Genomic DNA, 25,881 nt, shown 5'->3' with positions numbered 1-25,881 from the left:
CCATCAACACCATTTGGAGAGCACCAGCTGCACACTTTAAAGGACCATAAGCCATACAACCAATATGCCCATGCAGTAACAGTAAATGCAGCAGAAATGCATCAGCATCGCTGAATGCTGAACGAGGCAGAGCGCCTTGTGATGTAGATCTCATTGGGATTCCCCCCAGCCTGTACAATTGTATCTTCAGCTTTATATTTCAGACTACTGAATTTTGTTGCAAGTGATGAAATAATGCTATTCAAAAGCAACAGTATGTAGTACTACCTGCCAGTACCATTTACAGAGATAAGGAAAATCAACTATCAATTAAAAGCATAACTCTTCTGTTTTTGATTTTATTTTTAAATTCTCACTTCAGGTTTAAAACAAAATACTTAGAATGAGCTTCAGGGAAGTCATTTGTAAAGAAATTTTACATTTGTCCTCCTTTTTAATCAGCCAGAGTGGACAGATAATTCAAGTTTCCCTGGAAAACTGCTCAAAGACTCATATTTGTAAAGGATAAAGACATTAACTTTTTCTTTCCAAGAAGTTTAAATTGCACTTGGTTTGCAAATTTGCAACTCACTGTGTAATATGTAAGGGTGGTTCAGGATATCAGTGGATGACTGTCTGTCGTAGTTTCATATTGTGCGGATAACTGAATGAACTGAATGTTTATCTGAGTATTGATTCTGAGTTTATGAATGCTAAAGACAGTTCTCCATGTCACTGGTTTAAAATCTTGGATTAAAATGGCTTGGCTTGTTGCTTGAATAAAATGTAATTCTGGTAATCTGCAATTACTGAATAAGCATTAGCAAAAATGGGAGAAAGCACTGAGGTCACAGAGAGAGTGATACCCAGTCACTGTATGTATTTATTAGTGTCACCTACGAAAATTTATGAGGCAAAGTAGTGCTGAAAGAGTTTGCTGTCTTTCTAAGCAATGCTCATTTGAGGAATTGCCTAAGATAAATGGGTTTGGCTAATTGAATCATACACTTTCAGAGTGTGCTACATATAAAACTAGACTAGGAAATAAATATAATTAAAGTAAACATGCCCTTCTAATTAGTAATTGTTTCTGCTGTTTTAAGCAAATTTCAGTGGCACGAAGTAGCTGTTCCAGTGTAAACCTAATAATGGAGGCTGTAATAACAGGTGTAAATTAACACAATGGAAAACATTTACAGTGTAACATTCTAAATTAAAAATGACATTAACAAGTCTGATTTTTTAAAAGCTGGATAATTAACATTTATTCAACCCCTGACAAATTAGTGCTATACAAATTCTAAATGATTTTATTTATAGCTTATAATATTTTTCATGCTTTATTTTTATTAAACAGTAAATGGAGTGAATATGGTTAATTTCTCCAAGAATAAGTCAAGTAAGGGCAGTGACAAAGGAAAGACAAAGAAAAACAGAAAGCAGAGATATTTACCCAAAGGCATTCTTTTTATAAGTGATGTGCAGGAGTTGTTTGAATACTTAACAATATCATCAGAGTCAGTGTTCTTGGTGATGTATTCTCAGAAATAAAACATTGTGAATGGTTTGAGTTTGGAGGAATGCAAGTGCAAACAGAATGATATCTATTGTGCAATAAAATACTTTGATTCCCCCAAGTGCATCCTCAAAAAAAAAATATAATGTACTGCTAAGTGCTTAGCATTGATGTTTGTCTCTACAAATAAATATTACCAACAATATTTTCTTTTTATGATGGCAGCTAATAGAATGGCATGAACAGGTACAGCAAAAATATCCAAACCAGAAAAAAAAAATGCTTACCTTAATTTGTGACAAAAGATGCCATGATTTCCACATTACAGAAGATGTCTCATCAGATTCCCAAATACATGTCAAAATGGTATATCTGCACCATAAGCACATTTTTTTTCCTAATATAAAGATATTGTAATTTTTTTTTTCAACTTGCTTATGAAAAAGAAATCTGCATTGTCTAATTTGCATTGTCTAAGGAGGTTGCAGTGAGGAGGTTGTCAGTCTCTTTTTTCAGGGGACAAGTGACAAGATGCAAGGAAATGGTCTGAAGTTGTATGAAGGGAGGTTTAAATTGGATATCAGGAAGAATTTCTTCAGAGAGAGGGTGGTCAAGCGTTGGAATGGGCTGCCCAGGGAAGTGGTGGAGTCCCCATTCCTGGAGGTATTTAAGTGGTGTGTGGACTTGGTACAAAGGGACATGGTTTAGTGGTAGGACTCAGTAGGTCAGGTTGGTGGTTGAACTTGAAGGTCTTTCCAAACCTAAACAAGTCCATGATTCTATGATAAATTGCAACACATGGTAGGAGAATTCAAATACTGTGACTTCATATTTCCCAAAGTGAATTTGTTAGACTGTATTTGCCTTATAGCTGCTAATCCTGAGAGAAGGTGAAATAGTAGCTGTTTTCATGTACAGTGAACTTATGCTCCAGGGCTCAGCTATTGAGGCGGTTGGCTCCTTGCCAACTGTGGTTTTCAGTCACATCCTAGATGTCCCTGAAGTCCACGCTGATGACTGTTTTTCCGAGTTGTTTCTGAATGGCCTGTACTTCATGTTTGGCTTTATGTATACAGTTGGGCATAATTAGGATCTTATTCCAGCCTTATCCAGAAAAATTAAAATAGTACACTTGACATGAGAAGGATTATGCCATTTGTATCACCTGAAGATGTTAAAAATTTGAGTTTGGGGCCTGAGGGACTAGCTGTGACATTTGGTCATAAAATCCTCATTTCTTTGCCTGTCGTTTGCCTTCCCTGTTGTTGTAAAAGAGAATTCAGATCTTTTGGGCACCACAGAGTTTGAGAGATCAAAAGTAAATTTCTAATAGAAAATATAAGCTGCTCTGGGTAGCAACCTTCTGGAATTTTTAGCATCAGAGATTAAGTTCCTGATCATGAATACAAGATATTTTAGAAGCTCTATTTGTTTTTCTCACATCTCCTTTTGCATGCCCTGCATGTCCCTGTAGCAGCTAAACATGCTTCATTTGGAGGTGATGGAGAATATATTCCTGCTCTCACATGGTTACAGATCAGTTTCTGAATTCTATGACTGAATACAGAAAATTTCTCTGTCCTTTAGTGTATATATTAAAATTGCAACCACAAAAAATTATTCCAGATGCTTGGCTGAGTAGATCCCTTATTCCATCCTCAGCTTTGAGGCAGAACAAGTATACCTAAGTCACCCTGACAGATAACAATACAAATTTTTTAGCCCATATTATTCCCTCAAGAAGATTGAGGAGTAGCTGCATAGGTGCTAGGGACTTCCATAGGCCCTCAGCCCAGAAATAATCTGTGTTTGATGTTTGTTCATAATGGAAACATCTCTCTATTGCTGGGGAGTAGTCACCTTATTTTGGTAAGTGCTAACAGGAAGATACACATGGAGGAGAGGTTTCCCACATGACAATGTAAAACACTGCTGCTCATCTGGACAGAGGGCAGGGAGCTGGGTCGCTCATTGGGTGGAGTTTTCCTATTGTTTATTTTGTGGATTAAACCTGGCTGAGAAGGTGAAACTATAAGAGTAAGAGGCTGAATGGTGGGGACCGGGATGGGAGAAGGACCAAGCAACCAGTTCTGACATAGAGAAGCTGTGAAGGAAGCTATGGAGTAGGCAGCCAGCCTCTTCCAGCACTTTTTTTTTTTAGTTAGGTAGCACTTCTAAAATCATACCTAAATCTCCTCTGCTGCAAATTAAGAGTGACCTAGCAGACAGAGAACACAATTCATCATTGTCTGCTCTGCACCAAGTTTTTATAGGTGGGAAGATCATTATCACGTGTCTCCCAGTCTTCTCTTTTCTGAACTAGACAAACCCGATTAGTCCTTTTCCATACCTCACTCCTTAATGAACCTGTCTGTTCTCTTCTGGGCTACACCACATTTTTCCTACAGCAGAAGTCCCCAAGGACAGACACCCTATTCTAGATAAACCCATCCCCCCTCCTGCTGACAGTAACTCCCGTATCTTGAGGCACCCTGGGTTACTCTCCTACCATGACTGGCCTTTCAGATGCAGCACAGTTAATTAAGGTTCCACTTTGTCCACCCTGCAAAGCAAGGTCTACACCTAAAATAGGAGAGGCTGTTTCATTTGTTGAGTACCAGTGCTCCTGACTGTTGTCTGAGGCTGAAGAAGGCACAGTGCGCGCTTCTTCTCAGGGCCCAGCTGCAGGCCAGTTTGTGAAGAAGGTTGTTAACAAAACAGCAAAGGCAATAGGAAGATGGTGAAAGGAAGACCTGTAGGATATGAGATGTTTTGTGTGCTTGGATTGCTAAAATGTGACCCAAGTGGACCATGAATCATTCAGCTGGTGCTTCTGCTGCAGGATACTTTCTGGGTCATATAAGGTTCTGGGAACCTACAGCCTTGTACTTCTTCCCTAAGACTGGTGCTATTTTTACATGCCTGTGGTGTTTCACAAGTAAATTCTGTGTGGCATTGAAGATGCACAGTAGAGAAATTGCTTCTCCTTGTAAGCTTTCATGACAAGGGACATTAAATAGGCTACACAATATGACAGTTCCCCCACTGGAAGTGGGAAGCTGTTAACTCTATGAAGTGTTTTTGTCTTTAGCTTCAGACAATCAGCTGATCTTTTAGGGTTACACATTTTATTTAGCATTTGAGCAAGTAAATTCATTAAGGGAGATGAAGTTCTGGAATTTATGTTTTGTTTAATTTGGCCCCAGGGAGATATGCCGAGCAGCATGTTTTTTCTGTTTTGTGTATATAAAATGAGATATGTCATAATATGTTAAACCTAGGCTTTTAAGTTGTTAGAAAACAGATTAATTTGAAACGAATAAGTTTAAATAATAATATTTTCAACTTGATACTCAAGTCTACCCAGCTCAACTATTCCTTTTAATTTAGTGCATTATCCATTTCAGAATTTATTTCCTGAGTTTCTAATGAAATTTGCTTTCTCTTTATTGTGGTGTGTCCTTAGGATCAAGTTAGGTAGGTTAGGTATTCATACATCAGGAGCAGCAAAATATTCTGCAGGGTCATCTAAAAATTCAGAAACCTTTGACAAAGCTTTGTTGCTGAGTTGCTGAGATATTATTTTGGTTCACAGCAAAATTGAGCATGGGTATTATTACAACTATTTCATGGTTTTCCAAGAAACAGTCTCAGTTTCAAAACTGAACAAATTCTCTGAGCTTGTTTTCTTTTAATTGTATTTAAACATATATATGTATATATTTATATCTTTATATAAGTCTTTTGCTTTCCATCATCTAGAAGGAAGTAATTCTCTTCCATTTCCTTTGTTACTGAGAAATTATGTCAACATTGTTATTTGGAAAGTTTTAAGGAAGGCTAAATGTAGTAACAGCTTTCTGTTTAACAGTGCATGCTAGCAACAAGATACTCTCTCGCTAATAACAGCTTCTGTTTATTTTTTTGCACTGGGATATTCCAGTTACCACGTGTGAATTGTACTACACTTTGCTTGGAGTCAAATACAATGTTTTTTGCTCTCTCCCACTCTCACCCAGGTCATTTTGTCCCCACAGTGGACCCATCCAGCAGGGTGGAAGAGGACAGCAAACAGCTCTGACAGGTTTCTGTTCAGTGCTATTTCAGGTTTCTTCCATCAGCCAAAGCTTGTGGAGTAAAGCTGCTCTTCACCTGTGTTACAGCCTCCTCCAGGAACACCATCTCTCCAACCTGGAGAGATGTGCTTGTTTTTGGTGGAAAAATATGTGGCATTAGAGCTTCCAGAGTCATCCCACGTATTTAAAATGTTAAGCACCTTCTGCAAGGTTCAGATGTAATTTCTTGACAAGAATTTGGTACTGCGGGAGGTTTATTGTCACTACTTCTAAGACTGCAGAGCCTGAGAGCATGGGAGCAGCCAAATCCAACCTGTGTCATTAGCATCCTTATAAGCATTTGTTTTTAGCACTGTGTACATGAGTTTCCATGAAGTGCATGGATCACTATATGGCCAGGATAGAGCTTATCTTGTCATCAAAATCCTATCCATTCTTAACCAAATGAAGATCAGAGGACTGAGGGATTTTAGGCTGATAATCTGGCAATATAATGATGCAGGATGGGTTCCTCCCATACTGCTTCTTTTTCTGCTGCAGATCTCCTATCTTAAGCATCACCATTTTGCTGGCTTTTCTGAATCGGAAAATCAGGAGAATTCCTTCACCCTTGTTTTCCCTTTATTCTTTTGTTCACCAGTGAGAAAATGTGCATTTTGACTCCTTTTGGTTATATTTATTACCCTATTGAAACAGGAAAATGAAACATAAAAATGTTTTTATGCACAACCTGTCAGAGGAGGATTTTAGTCCTCCTAAGTTATTCCCATGAAAACAGCGTGCTTTTGGGGAGGACACACAAATTTGATGTGCTTGAATGCTGGAGTGAGAAAAAGTCAAATTGAAGCCTAATGTTTTAAAACATTTCAGAAATTTGCAGAAAAAACCAATCCACGGATTTCTAAGCTTCCTAGCATAATAAAAGGTGATCTTTGCCACAAAAGATTCAAATGGAAATGCTGTAGACATTTACAAAACATGTAAATTCATACTTTTAGAACAATATATACAACTTAGATCCAGCTTCATGTTCTTATAATAATATATAGAATTTAGATACCTCTTCTCACTTTCAAAATGAAACACTGAATAATTTTACATCTTATACTATACAGGTAAATGATATCCTTATAATTTACTGTGACATAAATATGCATTTATGAACTCAGATTTAAAATAAAATATACAATAAAAATACAGTATTTCTGTCATCATCTTTTCTTATTGTCGTTAAAACTGAAATTTTCTGAGAAAAAACAGTCTGGGCGAGACATCTGTTGGAGAGTGAGGACATGATGCTTTATCCTGCTTCATCAGGTCACTGGCTTTCCCATGTTGGACTGGAACCAGGCTGATGCCCTTCAACACACAGCATCTGCCTCTTTGGCACAGTCTCTTCACGGGCATCTCTGGAACAGCTTCTGCATCTACCCCCACCATTAACGCTTCTGGGTAATCTTTTGTCATTTTTGTGTCATTGCCTTCCAGTTCAGAAATATATAAAGACATTTTAACCTGCTTGAAACTGGGGCACTCACACAGGCACTTTATTTCTGCGAGTTAAAATACAACAGCTTATTTTGTGCTTTATACCTTTATCGTGTTTTCCTGATGTTACATTTGGCCTGGATTTGTAGCATGGTCATGTCACCACCACTCTTCTTAAACAGAAACAGAGTGTCAAGAAAGGCACAAAAAATTAATGATAAGATTGTTTCAAATGTTTTTTTTTGGATGCAATGAGAGAGAAAATACACTCATCCCCTTGCGTGTCACTTAAGAAAGGGAGTGCTTGGGTGCTTCTCTCTGTGACTCTGAAGATGGGCAACATGAATCATGATGTAGTTGTCGTCACAGGCAGAATGAATTAGAGCTATCACGGGTAAGGAGCATACATGATTTACACCAGCCACAGAATATGAAAGTTTTAACTTTTTCATCATTTTAAAAAAGAAATTTAGTAAGAATTAGTAAGAATTTAGTAAGAATTTTTATTCATGTATAGATATAAATTGCTCTTTCATGCATGGGTATGCTGGCTTTGGCTAACTTTGCTTCCTAATTTTGTTGGCTACATGTCAAAATATGACAGCTGCACAGGGTGATCAGGGTGTAATGAATAAGAAACTTAAAGCCCCATGATTTCTGTGTGCTGTGCACCTTTCTCATCCAGGTTCCAAAGAGAAGTGATATTTGTAACTGGTCAAGTATCAACCTCAGTTTAGTTTAAGTAGTCCACATTCAGAAGAAAGAACTGGGAAGTAATTTTCATTTTGCTGCAGCTTAAATATGTAAATTGTATTTTATAGAAGCTAGTTAGTTGCATGGTACAATGAAATTTGTTTGGCTGGTACTCGTTTATTGTGAAAGGAAGGTGGAACACCCTCTATTAACTATTTTTTCATTGTTTGTAGACTGAAGTTGTATATAAAACACAACTATCATAGTTTCTTGAACCCAGGCTTCTTTCAGTGGTCCTTTTGGTTTCATTAGAGCAAGCTGTCTGCATAGGTGTTAGGTAGACAGACAACTAGATTTAGGCTAAGGTTTTGATTTGGGTTTAGGTTTAGGCTGAGATTTAGGTTTAGGTGTATGTGTCATTCCATTTTCTATTGTTCTACTTTGACAAAGCAGAATGAATACAGAACCTTGTAATTCCCCTTAACAGGATTTTATGCTTTCAGACTCATACAAACAAAAATCTATTGCTAAAAACAATCATGGTTTCTTTGTATAGTGAGCTACATATTAGGTGCTCATATAAACAAAACCAGAGGTTTTAGTGGATTCATTTTTTGGACATTTGCTGCTGGATTTGTTGTTGTTGTTGTTTTGTTTTGTTTTGTTTGTTTATCTGTGCAGCTGGCATAGGGTTTAACAACTTTGGTTGTTGCTTTACCTGCATGTGAAGTCATAAACATCATCCAAATTTACTTTTAACCTGTAGGCATGTTAACACATCTATTTAAAACTTAGCTCAGCCTTATCTGTATATTGTGATGATTCTTCTGCAATATTATTTAGTATATAACATGCTACAGTAAGGTCTCCATCTATCCATAAAAAAAAAAAGAAAGAGAAATTAATTAAAGCAAGGCATCTCAAAACATTAATTCTATTTCTACAGAAAAAATAAACTCAGTGACTCTCCACTGAAGTTCCCGAGAAGTGATTTTCTGGGAAGACATAAAATCTGATGACTTATACACTGACTTGTTCATTATTTGTTTCACACTGGGGCTGTTGTGTGGTTTCAATAATGCAGTAAATCATGATTTAACAAATAAAAAAGATTGTCACCCAAGATCCATTTTAAGCCAAGTGAAACATAATACAATATAAAATTTACATCGTTTTCTTGATTAACCCTGATGAACCTTCAGTCATTATCCATTACAGTAAGAGTAAATTGGAAATGTTGCTTAGTTAATAAAACATGTATAGACATTTTCATGAGTCATAGATTTGATGGTTACTAACAGCTGACACATTCATAATGAAATACTGTACTTTGTCTTTCCACGAAAGTACAATACTACATGGATCTGAAATGCTGTGTCCTGAACTTCACACAGGAGGCAGCCAGTGCTGTAGTTTGGTGCCTTTTGGACATCAGATAATTTTGAATGCTGATCTAAAATAAAGAGCGCACAATGTAAACACAGACAAGATTTTGCAACCTTTACATTTAGGTACCGAGTCTCTGCATGACCTTCAGTCATGTTTCATTGGGGCTCTTTACAGCGCCAGAAGGACTGGAGCTAAACAAATTAAAACTACTGAAGAAGTCTTTGTCATCTGTGAAGCCCTGTAAAGTTTTGCTCTTTTTGCTACTGTGCCAGGAAGGTTTTCTAATAAACAATCCTGTTACCTCTGTAGTGGCAAGGTACTCTTAGATCTGGCCTTAATGTTTCATTACAGTCTTTGCTATTGCTACTTTGTCAAGTTGCACCAGAGTAAATTGTTGATAACAGTTTTCTACTCGTTACAAAGCCCTGAATTACAATTATTATTTATATATATATATTTTTTTTTGTGCTATGTAAAGTATACCTCAGTGTACCTCTCAGTCCTGCAGTTAGCTGTGGATAGATGCATCACTGTTCGGAGCCCCATTGAAAGAATATCCTATTTGAGCTGCCAGAGAAAAATGAGACCAAGGAGGTTTATTTTTGTTAAAAATATTTAAAAAAAAAAAAAGTCATTTTGACAGTTTTTTCAGGAAACTTGTTTGTTTGCTTGTTTAAATTATTGAAACTACTACTGAAAATTTTCAATGTCTGAAGCCCAGTTTTCAGCAAACATGCCAATAACAAACATTGTGAATAAAGTATCATTTACTGCAAAATATCAAATAGGTTTTAAAAGGTCAGATTTTTTCATTACATTTAAAATGTTTAGAACATCCATAGAAATTATGCATCAACAGGAGTAAACTCAGCTTATTGCAAGATTCAATCCATATACTCTTCAGCATGTGCACCAAGACTATATGAATAATTTGCCTATGTATGCACATCCCCTACAGAGATGAACTGAATAGCTGATTAAAATATATATAATTTTGGACTAAATATGATTGTAAGGAGCCTAAAAAAGAAGTTTCAAGGAAAACCAAAACCAAAAACAACAACAAAGAAACCACACACACAAGCTTGGCAGAAGATAACTGGAACAGTTTCCCATGCGTAAGGACCTGAGGGAACGTCATGAAGCTGAGACAAGGAAGGTTCAGGTTGGATATCAGAGAAAGGTTCTTCACCAAGAGGAACAGGCTCCCCAGAGCAGTGGCCATGGCCCCCAGCCTGCTGGAGTTCAAGTTGCATTTGGACAATGCTCTCAGACATACAGTCCAATTTTTGAGTGTTCCTGTGTAGATCCAGGAGGTGGACTTGATGATCCTTGTGGGTCCCTTCCAACTTGGGATATTTTATGATTCTATGATTCTAAGGATGCCATAGGAAAGAGAAATCATTGTGGAGAAAAAATAGACAAGTGGGGCATTGTGTCTGACATCTTTGGCATCATTCTCAAGGATGTAATACAAAACTGGATCAGATGAACAGCAAAGTTAGGTAAAGTCTTGTTTAACGGCCCAGGGAATTTAGCAGTGTTAGATTAGGCAGAAAAAGAAGGATTCCTTATCAATGCCCTCAGCTCTTGTATTTTTTAATTTAAAAGTTTAAAAGTTTTTAATTTAAAAGTTTTTAATTTAAAAGTTTAATTTAAAAGTTTTTAAAAAAATTTTTTAATTTAAAAGTTAAAGTTGTATGTTTTAATTTAAAAGTAACATTAACAAAATCAAATGAAAGAACTTTACTGTGCTTTGTCTGTTTTATGCTCTTTGGTCTTGTTATTTTTTTTTCTCTCCTCATGGAAAATATGGACGAGGAAACAAGAAGAATAATGTCCTCTGTCTCATCTACAGTATCTGTATTTTGACAACTAAACTCTCCATTTAATTTAAGAGTTTTCGAATGTAATTTTGGATTGTGGAAAAAAAAAAAAGGAAAAGAAAAGAAAAAAAAGAAAAACTCATTCCAGGTGTAAGCTTATTAATAGTGGTGAATTTGTAACATATTAATATACTTTCATAGAATACGTTGTTAGAACTATGCACCGAATTTTCTCTTAAAAGTTTAGGTCTTAATGTGTGAAATTAAAGGTAGTAGTAATGTTCTGCTTCTCGCTTGGCACACTGTCATTATTAGATCTCCATCCATTGTAGGTAGCTTTGCTAGCAGTTTTAGGGTTATAAAAAAAAGAGCACCAGAATTTAATAGAAAAAGAAAAAAAAAAGAAAAAAAATAGTAAGGCATTAAGTGTAGGATTATCTATTACTACTGAAAGATTAATTTTATGATATCTATGTATATTGTGGTTATGGATTGGTAGAATTTTATAATGTGATGAAGTATTTTTTCTTGAAACTGTACAAAAAATATAAAATTAGAATTATGTCTCAATTCCTCTCATTGGGCAAAACTTTGCTGAGGGAAGAAAATGTGCGTGTTTTATCTGTAGCAGAGCTGGAATAGGTATTCTTGCACCAGCAGATGTTGAACTAAATTGGATTCTTTTTTAATGTTCCTCTGTTGTGATGTTTACTGCTGTGATTCAACAACCTAGATTCCAGTCTCAATTGCCGTCGTAGTTTTTTCTCAATATTTCAACACGTATTTAAAATTCAGTCAGGTTACATGTAAAGCCCTCATGTTTTGAGAGTGCCTCCAAGATAACAACTACACCCACAACTAGCCTTTTCTTGGCTCTTTCCAGTTGCCCAGTGTGGCTCCTCAAAAGACCTGCCTTGGACGCTCAGATGCTGATTTTGCAGATGTGGGATATATATATATTTGAATATCCATTTGTTTGGTGGATGTGATATACTTAACCCTCCAAATGCAGCCCCTGGTTTCCATCTTAGCATTTCCAGTCACATAATTAAAGCAATCTTGCACCTTCCAGCCCACACCTGCCACTGAGCATGTGGCCATCCCAGCACAGCTCCACACGAGCATATTCATGTTTGCGCGGCAGTGTTTCATGGTTAATACAAATCATAAACAGGCTGTAAAAGATGAAGCGTCAATGAATCCTAGCTTTAAAATTGCTGGAAGCTAGAAGTTTTAAAACTGATACTGCAAAGTGAAAAATGAAATTTAACCAGGCATTTTGGTGAAGGAAAAATAATTTATTGGATGTAAGATGAAAAGCTGTGAGAGTAAACATCAATCTCATCTTAGACACGTCTTTGATTGATGTTTGCTCTGTGCTGCTGCCTGGAGGTAAACTCTTTGAAATAGCAAAGTAGGTACTTTATCTGTCTGTGGGTAGGAGCACAGTTTGCTATGTTACTGTTTTTTTGAGACCCTGCTACATCTTTATGTTCAATCAAAGAGAAAACAGTAAATCAGAGTAATTGCTTTACCCCACAGCATTTCTGTTTGTAAAATGGGAAAAAATACTGTAAAAATCCTCAAATTAACTTCTGCTGTTTAAGCGAAACAAAAAGTCTTAAAAAAAATAAAATCAGTTGCAACCTAGGAAGGTATTTTATTGATTATGTCACTTGGTCATCAAAGGCAGCCCCTTTGTTATAATCGAACCAATACTTCAAGTGTCATTAGGGAAAACATTTACGACTCAAAATGTAAGGCTGCCATCTCTAAGGGCTCACCGTATCCCATTAGCAATTAGTTCCCAAATAGGCATCATTTATACTTAGCTGAAAATGGAATTGGTACTGAGAAACTGGCCAGCAAAAAACATGGACGTGAACAGTGGAAGAGAAAACAGACATTAAATGATGGCACTCCAATGTTGTCAGGCAATTCAGCAAGAAAAATAACCTGAATTGTTGTAATTAAATTGTCAGAATTTGACTGTTTTCTAAAAATGTTTGGGGTTATTGCCCTTACAAGGTCCCAGGTTGGCTAGGCCTTTTGCGTTTTAAAGTATTACAGAGATATGAGAATGATAGCTCTATTAAACTCAGACCCCAATTTCCATTCTGAATTCAGTTTTATAGTCACTGTCCTGCATAAGGGCTGAGCTGTTTTTATTTTATTTTATTTTATTTTATTTTAATTTAATTTAATTTATTATATATATATATATTTTTTTTTTTTTTTGGTGTTGATTGGTTGATTGGTTTTGTGTTTTGTTTTCATTTGGAAGATGATCATCTTTGCACACACCCTGGGGATAGTTAGAGCCTGCACCTGGGAGACTGGAAGTGATATTATTTCCATGGTGGTGGGAGGGGCTGATGCCATCTGATGGTGTTTCACACGGAGCCTCTTCATCTGGTATGAGAAAGGAAGCGTCGGTTTGGGCCCAGGTGAGGATGTCTGGGTGTGAGCTGACAACATCTGGGAAAGCAGCTCAGCCTTTACAAGAAGCATTTAGGTCTGCTCACAGGAAGTCCCCAGGAACTGGGATTTTGCTAAGTTAAGAGATCTCTCCATGTCACTGTGAGTCATCAGCTCTGCTTTTGTTTTTAATATGTCTAGACTTCAGAAGGTTTTGTATGAAGTGCAACATATAGCTGCTGGGGCAAAGGAGATCAAACTCCTGGGTCACAAACATCAACTGCAAATAAATAAGCTGCTTCTGCTAAATCTATATTACAATATTTATGTGCATAGGGGGCAGAAAGAGGCTGTGGGGGGTGTTACAAAAAATAAACTGATAGGAGGCAAGGGGAGCACCAGCGATCTTGCCACCAGTTTACCTACCCAGGTCTTTTGCAGTCTCAAAGCTGCCAGGTATTAGAGGATGGTGATCTGGTGCCAAATGACTGTATCTTTCCTGAATCTCCTCTTGGGGATGTGATGATTTTGTAGTTTCTGGAAAAGTTGAGCAGTATCATTAATGCCCACAGTACAGCTGTGAAAGTGGGTGATACTTCAGTAAAGGTGCAGTGCTTCATTGGAGTGCAAAACTTGAGGGCATTCCCTACAGCTGAAGGGCAGGAGAACATGTTAGTGCATTGTCTCCATCCAGGTAATCATTAGGTTAAACCTTTTTATTCCACTTGTTCCAAATAGTGATGTCTGAGGGAGGGCAAATTGAGTCAGAAGTAGTATGCTTTGGAAAAAAAAAAAGAAAAAAGAAAAAAATGAAGAGAGAGAGAAAGAGAATCCTCAACACTTAAAACTTTAGGCTTTTTATATGATTGCTTTCAGCCTAGCCTGAGACTACATAACTCTTTGGACTTTGTAAGAGATTAAATCCAGTCCCAGGTATTTCAGGTAAGGTTATTGCTCTGCTCCTTGGCTGTCCCCTGAGTCGTCTGTGTCTATTTCTAATTAAAGACTAAAGGATATGGTTCCTTCTGATGTCAAGCGCAGTGTGAAGAAAACTGTGGGTACTCCTGGCAATGCTGTGGAGAGGCTGGTGCTGCTGCCACCCTCCGGGCGCACCTCAGCTCTTCGGTTCAGGCAGCTCTCGTGAGGAGCCACGGCCAAAGAGGAGGTGCCCAGAAAGGGAGCCTTCCCAAAGCCATCACAACAGCTTGGCATTTATTAAACGTGCCTCCTCTGAGAAGTGTGGCAGCCCATTGGCATTCTGATCTGTACAGCACCAGAGAGTGAAATTATTGAGGGTATTCTGGGAGAAGCGGAGAAGGTAGAGCTGCTGTGACTGGGATGATGTGTGCTGCAAGTGCTTTGAGCCTGAGATACTGGTGTTTGGACGTAATTAACTGGTAGATGTTTCCTTTTCAGCATGTCTCTTGGCAGATCTTAGGGCTAGGATGAATCAAAGTGTGGTTTTTAAAGCAGTGTGCTAAATTCAGTATAATGCAACTTTTGTAATTCAACATTTAGTCATGTATAACTTTTGCATGTATTTGACCCATCACTCATGCTTCAGTTCATGTCCTTTAAGCATGAATTTGAAAGGGGCACAGCATTTTAAAAATAATAATATACCATTTAAAATCTGTTTAAATTCATCCTTTTGGAGTTTGACCTCTATAAAACAAATATAAATGACACTGACTGTTGAGAGATGACTGGTTGTATGTTCTTTGGTTACCCTGTCTTGCAAAACTGCTTCAACATTTTGGCCCACAGTACCAAAACTCTTAACCTATAAAATGATGTGTTAGTGTGCATATAACATTTTATATATATATATGTATAAAATTATGTACACCACACACATATGCACAGATGATCCGATGGAAAAAAAAAAAAATCTGGAGATATTTTGTGAACTACACAGCTTAGCTATGGAAATGATGAACATAATGTAAATGGTTAAAAGGTACATGTGCATTTGGGATTGTTTTAAATTACAAATGAAACAAAAAAAAAAAAAGGAAGAAAACTATTAAAAAGAATCATTTTCCATTAACTGAAGTGTTTGCAATAAAGACAATTGTAGCAGTTGGCAGCATTCTCCTTGAACTAAAATAAATAAATACATTTGGTGACATACGTTCAAGGAAATGTGATTCTGCAACATTCATGCAAATAAGGAGCAGCCTCACAAATGCTGGAGATTTCACCATCTGTATTACCAAAGGAATACAACTCTTGACTTGTAGTTCTTCCTGACTTACTGCTTATAGATGGCATATTAGGCATTGTCACACTGTTTCTCCATTTGCATAATTATTCTGAATTATTGCAGGTTGTGATTTGTGTGGCCAACAGTGAGTGTCTCATTCAGGAAGGGGGTTCAGAGATCTGAGGACTTATATGTCTTCATCAAATAGTTCTTTGTCAAATGAAGGGATATTAGAGACTCATATGTCTCCATCAAATAAAGGGATAAAAAAGTCCCTCCACTTCAGGAGTATCACACCACAGCATTTTTAAATTTGTGTGAGGTGTAGTGAAGATCGGTGCACTTGTTTACTTCCTAGAAACTAGGTAGGGATCAGTATTATAATTAATCTCAGAGGAGTTGCCCATCTTTATTTGACTGCAGGCTACAATCCAAATGCAAAGCATCTGAAAGAGTCAACAGGGGATGGGGAAAGGCAGCTGAGGATGAAGCTCTAACTGGATCCCTGCAAATTCAGAAAAAGTTTTTTTTTAAAAAAAAAAAAAACAACACCTAATAACAGTTATCCCTGGTGGCAGAAAGCTTACTTTAAAAACAGAGGTGTTAGAAAGTCGTTTATCCCAGCTTAAACACTGGGAGTACAGGAGAGTACAGGGAGATGGCATGCTGTCATGACTGAGGACTATTGGTCATGCAACAGTAAATGACAGCTACTCAGCCTCCTGGCCTCAGTGGTGTGCACGGTATATGATCTCTTCTCTGGACCCCTTTGGGATGCCTTTGCTAGTCCCTTCTTCCTGGAGGATGGTGTTTTCCTGCCCCAAACTTCACTCCTACGAATGCCTCCTCATTACACTGCTTTTTAAAGAGGGAGTATTAGTGTGAATAACATGCTCATGAAAAATACAGTATAAAAGCAACAACAACAAAATAACATCTGTAAGCAGCAGAAAAAAAAATGGTGGTTGGAAGCTGTCTTAAACTTGCTATACTAAAATCCTGTGTTCACAACAAAATTCTGTTCAGTCTTGGGCGTCTGCCCGTAGCTGGCTATCAGGAGGGTTACCTGAGAGCCCACCAGGAGCTGGTCTGATCCTACCTCCTAAGTCCTCGTGTGAAACCTATTTGTTAGGGCAGAAGGAGTCCAGGAGGGGTTAGCAGCATTTACAAGTAAACATAAGGTTTTGTGTTCGTTTGTTGACTGCTAAGGCATTGTTTTTAAATCCTACTAGTGTCTAAAATATCCGATGTATTTTCAGCTCTCTCAAGTCTTGAATTAGAATCAGATAGCTGTTGGCCTTTTTGCAGCCTTGCCTGAGGCACGCTAGGTAACATCACGTGGGTAGCCAATGCAACATATGTTTTGCAAACTGGGAAGTGGTTAGCAAGGCAACATTTTTTTTTTATTAACACATGGTGCACTTACATGACATTAATATATATTTCTTCTTTACAGATTTACAGTGCCAGAAGAAAGGCATTAGCTGAGCTAGGCAAACTAGGCAATCGGCGCACTCGGCGCGTTGTACTGAAATAGCATGTAAACCTCATTGGATGCCTTGGTTTCCTTTGTGACGAGAATGACAGGACGAAATGTCTAAACCTGTGTTATTCTGAGGAAATTTAGGGAAAGGTTTCTCTGGTTTATGATGTCATGCATTATACCAGAATTCTGTGGGGGGGAAAAAAAAAAGAAAAAGAAAAAAAAGTTATATCTTTTTTGTGTGTCTGTATTGGAGCCAGACTAATTCATTTCTAAAAATTAATACTGTTGTGTAGTGCAGTGATTTTATTTCCTCTCCAGCTACACTCTACCAGCCATACATACCATATCATGCCAGTATTCATTTATTCGTGCTCTAAAGTTGTGATAGTGTCAAATCCATCAGAAAGAAGAATTGTTTCAGCAGTAGTTTCACGACTTGGCTGATTAACAGAGATCAGAAGAAGCAGCCTAACTGTGGAAACCACTACAGCATGTAGTTTTAACAGCTCTTTAGGGAGCTAGTTAATGAAAGAATCACTACAGAAACACATCCATGTAAAAAAAGGAGCATTCTCATACAACACTCAGAGGATATGTCATAAGTGGAAATATGTTCATAATTTCTATTTACTCATAGCTGTAATTACCATCTGCCTTAAGAGTACTTTCAGTCTTTGTCAAAGTTGCTTAGATATTTCCTTTGTCACGTTTCAAGCAGAGAAGTTCTGCACAGACTAGATCCTGCCCTGCGATTTCTTTTTTATTCTTCTGCAAGAATTTAATTATCTATTCTCTGTGTGAAGAAAGCATCAGCATTCCCAGAGACCTGAGCCTCCCCAGCCTGCTTGGACTGGCATTCGTCTGATTCATGTTCTTGCTTATTTTCGCCATCTGTCTGCAAAACAGAGCTCTTCACTTTTAAATTCACAGTGGTTTATATGTTGCCCGCTAATTTTTAACTCTAAAAAAATCTATTCCACTTTTTGCTGCAGTGTCTATGAGCCGGATAGAAACGTGCTGCGCAGGAAAGAATGGGAAAGGAGAAATCAGGAGGCCCAGCAGGAGGATGGCACATTTAACACAAGTTACTCCCTCTTCAGTGAACCATACAAGGTAGATGCTTCCCGTCTGGGTGGCTCTTTATTTATTTATTTATTTATATTTGACAGTATAAAATCACAGCCTGCAGAAGGCATTGTCCAGGTCTCAGCAACCTCCCACAAGTGCCAGCCTTGCAAAATTTGCATAGAACATTTATGGTTCATTGAGAATCAGATTTTTCTTATATTAGCTTCTTACAGTGTTCAGCAGCACATGAGAATGAAATAAACAAGAAATATCCTAGCAATATTTGAGGTGGCATTAAAACTAGGAGGTGAAGGTGATGGTGCCCTGTTTCTGCTACACTTAGGAGAAAGTAATTGCGTTAGAATTGTGTGTGAAGGACAAGCCATACAGTAAACATTATGCTCTGGCCAAGGTTAATGTGATGAAATATCTTTTTTTTTTTTTTTTTCCTATAAGCATTCCTAACAACATTTGTCTGCTAGGCATGTTTTGCCCTCCGCAAAGGCAGAAGTAACTCAACTCCTTGTTTTATCCCTCGTGGAAACAGTAATGCGATGAGGCAACACTATCTCTCCCCATCTCCTGTTAGGAGGGTCAAGCAGGATCCTCTGCACCTAACTGCTGTCTCCAGAAGCTTCCAATCAAGTCCTTGTGAAGGGTAGACCAGAGAGCAGCATCCCGTGGAGGCTGCTCCTCTCCCCTAGATAACCCATGACTTTGCCTGTGTGCATCAGAGCAATGTCATGCATTTTCTGTTGTGACCTTCCAGTAATGCCCAAGCTGCTGTTAAATCCACCATGTTGTGAAGCCTTTCCCCTCCATGCTGCTTCACTTGTCCTTGGTGCTTTGGGTGCTTTAGTGCCTCTTTCCAAGAATCCCATTTAGGACCTGGCATTTGGCTCCTGCACCTGACTTCAGTGCTTTCGTGTTTCTGCCCATGTCCCAGGGTCAGCTTTTAACTTGCTATTCCTTCCAGATTGTTGCTGTTTCTAGTCCCTAATAAAAAAGAAAGATCTACCACTTTCAAACCATGTCTCTTGATAGAAGACAGCTCTGTCTGCCTTGAAGCTGACCTCCAGCTGCCCGAATTTCAGATTCATTACAAAGACATTTAGAAATCATGGGAAATGTCTTGAACTCCTCCTTACGGCTCCACTTGAAAAAGTCTACTGTGAGACCAATCAAGGGCTAATACATGGAAAAATGCCTGAAAAACTAAAGTTAGCTGTCTCGGCATTTAGGGAGGGCTCTGCTGCAACAGGGACTAATAATTTTCCATTTGGTAGGTCCAAAATAGACCCCTCAGAAAAAAAGGGCCTGTCTTTTTTCTGGGTCCCTGATACTGTGTTTTTTGTTTGTTTGTTTGTGCTAAAATATTTTGCACACTTTGATTATTACCTGTGTCCCAGTTACTGCCACAGACTTCATGTATCATGGACACATCAGTAGCTTCTGAGTTATGATGTTTGAAGGCATCTGTGTGCAACCACAGTATAATTCCATCCACTGTAATGGGAGTGGACAGAAATTCATTGCGTTCTCTAGAAGCAGTGAGGATACTTAGTGGGTATCCCATGAGGAGGTCAAAATAAAGGTTCCATCCATACTTCTCATTCTCAAGCGCTAAGGCTCTATTTTGGACTAGCCTGTAGAAAAAGTGCTGCAGAGATACATCCTACAGCTGACTTAGTCAAGGAAACACTGAGAAAGGCAAAGCACAGGACAGCTGTATAAATTGCCCACTGCTCTTCTGGCATGACAGTCACAGCTGCTTGGGAAGAACAGTCATTCTGACAGCACTGGACACCAAAACTTCAGCAGTGGGATACTCTGCATGTCATGTCCACACTGGCAACAGACCTATTGGGCTGTCTGACATCATGTAAGCATTTATGAGCTCTCAGTGTGCTGATGCAGAGCTGTGCCTTCATCATTTTTATCTTATTGTAGAGAGAGACAGAAGAAGAAACCTTTCTGTAAAAGCAAAGCTGAAACCGACTCTTAACTTATTTAAAGACCGTGTACAAGTTTTAGGTGTTTCCACAGGGGAATGAAGCTACAGCAGACATTCACTGCAAGCTCTGATCAAATTCAGTATTCCTCTGCACAGCTTGAGAAACATGAGCTAAAGCCAGAGGATTTGCCATTCAGAAGGTCATATCTGAAAATCAAAGACAGACTGAAAATCTCTTAAATCTTGTCTTCTCTCACCTTGACTTGTCTCACTACTCCTGAAACATCAGATTTTCTGAAAAATCCTGACTCTTTGGGTTGCCCCTTATCCTCTTCATTTCAAAGTATCCATAGCAACCCTCTATGAAGGATTACAGGAAATCCAGTGTGTTTTACTAGAAATGTGTTTTACGGGAGGTAAAAAAGTAGGAATTTCATTCTGGATATTTTCTGGACAGAATACTTTGCCTCATTAACCATATCAGGGTTTTTATCAAGAAAAAAATCTGATGGCCTTCCATGCAACCATCAGGTTTATTTTTAGAAGGGTTGGATCCTGCAGGTCTTCAAATATATGGATACATCTTACTTAGCAGAATAATGTAAGTTAGAAATGTTTGCATAGAATTCTTTTCCCACTTACTCATTTTGTGATTATGTTTTCCCTATGTGTATGGTTAAATAAAGCCAGCAGTATTTCAGAGCAAATAACAGGACAAACTTTAACATCTAAAGCTCATAAGAAGTTACATCAGATCCCAGCTTTTTTCCCTGGGAGAATGCAGGTCAGCTCTTCCAGACGTGCTCAGCTCAGCACAGAATCTCACCTCAGGATGTCCCCAGTTTATCCAGAAGGAATAAACAACACCAACCAGTTGACAGCCCATGCAATGATACAAGCATTCAATCTGTTTGCTGCAATTATTGTGGTTATCTGGCATCTATCAATAAGATGCATCTCTGTATGACATACATATCATATCCATATAGAAGAAAATCTACTAACTTCTCTGGGCTAGTGGTGGTCTACAGATAATCTGCAATTAGGTCTTTATTTTTTCCCATTCAAAAAGCAGCAATCAGAAAGAATGGACCTTCTCTTAGGGAAGTTGGGCTTCCTGGGGCAAAACTTAGACATAAAATTCTCTTACATCCATAGACTGAGAGGCAGCTGGATAGAGAGCTGACCGACAAGCTGTATCAGGGACCCTATTCCATTCTGTGGTCCTTGTTGACATACTTCTGGAATGCGAGGAAACCTGAGGCACAGGCTGGGCACAGGCCCAAAGGCAGATCTCCATCCCTTGAGGAAAGATGGAAATGCATCTCTCTGCAAGGTGTCTACAGAAGTTGGAGGATCCACTGGAAATGCAGAAGGGATCCACTCGGTAAAGGAAACATCTCTGTGTTTTCAAGAAAATAATTCTGCTGGTCAAGGAGATGCCTAAGTGTAGAAACCATTTCATTGACCCCAGGAGACACATATACGTATGTCCAGCCATCTTCAAGATCAATCAGCCTAACTCCAGGTAGCCATGAATCTGTCCTCCAAGCGGCCCAGGATCTCCATTGTCAGCTGATCTTTTTATTTTTTTTTTTGCCTCAATACCAGCCAAGCACTCCCACGTAAATGCCTTCTGTGCCTCTTAATCTGCCTGAGTTAAACATGCTTTCTACCCCAGTTAAAGCTGTGAACTAGACAACTCATTGCATCTGCAGCACTTTCTTTTTAGATGTATGTGATGCTTCCTGCTTTTGAAGCCCCTTTCATAATAACCTTTTCTCCGGGACACCAATGTGGTTCTTGTAAAGTGGAGAAACATCACCTTCTTAAGCCACTTGCTGTCTGTGAATTAATGGTTCATAATTCTTTTTGTAGCAGATTACTGTCCTTGTGACAACAACAGCTGCATATGCAGAGAGAACATCAGGCTATAGAAGCTGATCCATCTTACCGCAAGTTTGCAAAGCAATGTTTCAGATGCAACATTACTGAGCTTTTCCCTTCCTCCTTCCCTTCAACATATATTATTGCGGTATATTCAGCTCTGTTAGACAACATTGTTACATGCATATCAGAAAGCTAGCCATATATTTTCAGTAGTTACAAGGTACTGTCCCTGAAACTTGGGGGAACAAGTTGCAAGCAACACAAGACTATTTCTTCTACTGTCAACATTTACAAGGCATTTTTGCTTGGACTTAGTTTCTTTTTCAAAAACCCTTTAAAGAAGATTTTGAACAAAAGGAGTTTCAGTCCTTTTCTCTTACAGTTTTTCTGAGTGATTCAATTTTATTGGAAGTCTTAAAAAATAAAACACCTCCACATTTCCAGAGTCACTGGTATTGCCACTACGTCCTTCATATTTTTATATAATTTTAAGGGGGTCTTCTCCCCTTCCTTTACCCCCTTCTTTCTCCAAGATACTGATTCCCTCTTAAACCAAGATCCATCTCAAGATCTTCTTGGCCTTCTGAAACCAATGGGTGTTTCCCCATCCAGGCTCCATGTCTGGAAGAGAGAAAGGAGAACACCACCAGCTCATTAATGTCTTCCTCTGAAAATGTAAAGCAAAGAACATCACACAACTGATTCTTGGCAGGGTTCAGAAAAATATTCACTGCAGTAAAGCTAATGATACACACTTTTGCTTGCAGCGGCTTTTTAAAGAAATATTTTTCAACCTTTCTCAGTATTTTTCCTTCACTTGTTATATTTCTTTGTGGAGTTTCTGCCTCTTTAGTCAGGAAGCAAATGGGTGGTTTCAAAAACAATGATTAATCTTAAAGCAGAGAAATGTTGGCTATGTCCCTCCTGCAACCACTGAGCATTGTGAAGAATCTGGGGAGTTCTTCTCTTTTTTTTTTTTTTTTTTTTTTTTCAAAGAGGAGAGTGCCCTGGAGTAAGCATCTCAGCAGAGTACTTTCAAAGAAGGGACGTAATGATCTAAAGTTTTCCCATCATCCCATGACCTGTCTTCAAGTCACCTCACAGTGTTTGGCTGGCTTAGACTGGGGAGTTCATTCAACACTTACACTGGGCCTTGTGTGGCTTCCCAGCTGCAATGTGGAAACTTAAGCAGGCAGAGAAGGAAATCAAGAATGCAATATTTTCATTCATGGCTGAGGGAGAGCCTGCACCGGGCTATAGGAAAAGTTTTATCATGGTCAGATTTAATCCAAACCATTCTGTGTAGTTGCAATAATAAATTTTCTAGTTTCCAGGTAATATATTTTAACTACAGCATGATACCAGTGATAGATTTCTTTTTTTATATACTCTAAGGCCCTTTATAGCTTTTCCAGTTCAGGGTAGATTTAAGATGTTGACAAGTGTCTTCAGAGACAATAAGGATTTTCGATTTCATCCCTCAACGCTGCTGCTGAATAAGGAAGTGCTACTTCAGTAAGGATTTCAGCAGAAGCAAGCAGGGAATTTTGTTTGTCTTAAGCTGACTAGTGCGGAACTTTTTGTTTTGCAGACCAACAAGGGGGATGAGCTATCAAATCGCATCCAGAATACCCTGGGCAACTATGATGAAATGAAAGACTTGTTAACTGACCGATCAAACCAGAGCCATCTTGTTGGGGTTCCCAAACCTGGGGTTCCTCAGGCATCTCTCCCCAAGCCCGATGAACATCTTATTGCAGACTCAAGACCACCACCTCTTCCCTCTATTTCCAGCACTTCTTCTTCCACACCAGCAGCTCTACCCACGCAGCAGAGCAAAAGCACCACGATGGGTTGGCAGAAGGCTGGGCACAATGCCACTTCAGAGGGCCAGCAGAGAGCCAGCAAACATGGGCACCACTCGCTGGAGTCACACAAGGGCGACTTCAAACTGGCAAACCAAAAATCCAGTCTGGAGAAACTAAAACGCTATGCATCCAGTCCCACTTCCTCCTCCTCCTCCTCCAACGCTGCTCAGCAAAGCTCACTGAGGGCCACGCTAGGTGACAACACCAACAGAGTACCGCAGCCTGCAAAGCTAAGTTGTAACACAGAAGGAGGAGCTCAAACGCAAGAGAGGCCCTCAAAGCACAGCAGCGGGCACTGTGTCCAAAACTTCCCACCGTCTCTTGCTTCGAAGCCCAGTCTGGTTCAGCAGAAACCAACTGCTTATGTAAGGCCAATGGATGGTCAAGATCAGGCCCCTGATGAGTCTCCAAAGCTGAAGTTACCGGCAGAGACAACCAAGTCGTACAGGGGAGTGCCTTCTAACAAGCCTGATTCGGCCAGGACCAAGTCAAAGATAGCAAAGTTCAGCATTCCTAAGCAAGAAGAGGTATGTGTTTTGGTGCTTTTTATGACATCCCATCTTGAGTAGATGGATGAATGGAAGCTTAGAACTGCAAGCTGCATCTGTCTCTTCACACATTTTTAAAGTCTTAGCTTGCACGTTTAAATTTTCTTTTACTTTTCTGACATTGACATACTATATTGCAAATAGCAGCCTCACAGTAATGTAAAGATATCTCAACAGCAAAATGCTCACTGTCTTTAGGATTGTAACACCTCCTACAGTGGCACATTTTCTAATAGTATACATTCACTGACATTTTTTTCCTGAATGTCCACATATAAAGTCTGGATATTTTTAATTTTTCTTTTTGCTAGGCTTGTGTGTTACGTTGAACTGTTCATATTTAGTTGACTTTTTTCTCTTTGGCAAAGATTAAATGAAGTGGTTGTGATAAGAAATAGTTTTGCTATCCTCAGTGATAACAAAGTAGTTTTACAATCTAAATAAACTACATAACAATATGAGAGCTACAGAATAGATGAAAATGTAGCCATGAGACTCTCCTTTTAGTTCATTGCATCTGTTTCTGTTTCAAACAAATTTCTAAGAAGACTGGGATTTTCTTCCTAAAACCACAATCTGTAGAAAACCAGTCTTGCTACAAAGATGAGAACATGTCTAAAAAACTTCTACACAATGATTCTGTTATCAGCAGTAGATTATGATGATAACTGCTTGGAATTATTTTACGTTCATTTATTTCATATTCCATTGACCTCAATGGGACACCACATTTATTGCTTGTATAATCTGTGATTTTCTGGTTTTGAGTTTTTTGAATGGGGAGGAAATGGTTGATTTTGGCAGAATGAAGGATGATTTCTTTTGGGGATGTATTAAGAGCCTTGTAAGTCAGTACAAAGATGGTCACATCCTCTTTTGCGAACTGATAGAGCTACCATGACTTAAACAATTTATAGTATTTATTGGAGTAAATGATTCTATTTGGCTGAATCACTGGGACGGTCTCAAAGCAGAGATACTGATTTACTCTTATTTGACAGCTGTGGTGTGCCTTGAGTTGTTTTTAGGCTTAATATTTCTGTTTCTGGTGTTGTTAAAGGAGGGGAAAACTCTCATTTTCAGTGAAGTTCTCTGGCCTTTTAATGCCTGTTTTTCAGAAATGGAGTTGACTGTTGTATTCCCCCTTCAGTTTTGTTTAGGAAGTTTCTCTGGAAGCAATTACTTCTCTCAGCTCCTGTAGGCATTATACCTATGTGTTTTTTTTTTCCTCTAAGTTTAAGTTCAGTCAGTTCCAAACAACTCTGAAGTGATGTATTATTCCTGAAAAGTGGTTGTTTTTAGGCTCTTAAGCTAAATTTGATAAGCAAATTTAGCATTTATATATTGCTGTAATTGTGCAGATAGATCAGGTAATGGCATATACTAATATCCATTTAGCTATTATTTCCTCCTTCAGACTTGTACTTCTATCTGCAAGTGAGAAGTATTGTTAGAATTAAAGAAGCCTGTGGCAAT

The 25,881-nt window shown here is 38.5% G+C and overlaps 1 protein-coding gene across 1 annotated transcript in view; it reads left to right on the top strand.

The window, feature by feature from the left end:
• The window catches only part of AFF3 (ALF transcription elongation factor 3), a 325,853-nt gene that overhangs the window by 29,771 nt on the left and 270,201 nt on the right, over positions 1-25,881 (top strand). The window contains exons 2-4 of the mRNA XM_050711043.1: positions 18,070-18,190; positions 23,581-23,903; positions 24,033-24,384. Of these exons, the coding sequence (XP_050567000.1) occupies positions 18,070-18,190; positions 23,581-23,903; positions 24,033-24,384 (796 nt within the window). The remainder of the gene's footprint in view (positions 1-18,069; positions 18,191-23,580; positions 23,904-24,032; positions 24,385-25,881) is intronic.

The sequence above is a fragment of the Cygnus atratus genome, chromosome 1, assembly GCF_013377495.2.
Source record: "Cygnus atratus isolate AKBS03 ecotype Queensland, Australia chromosome 1, CAtr_DNAZoo_HiC_assembly, whole genome shotgun sequence".
NCBI lineage: Eukaryota > Metazoa > Chordata > Aves > Anseriformes > Anatidae > Cygnus > Cygnus atratus.
This window is presented reverse-complemented; position numbering and strand designations above follow the sequence as displayed.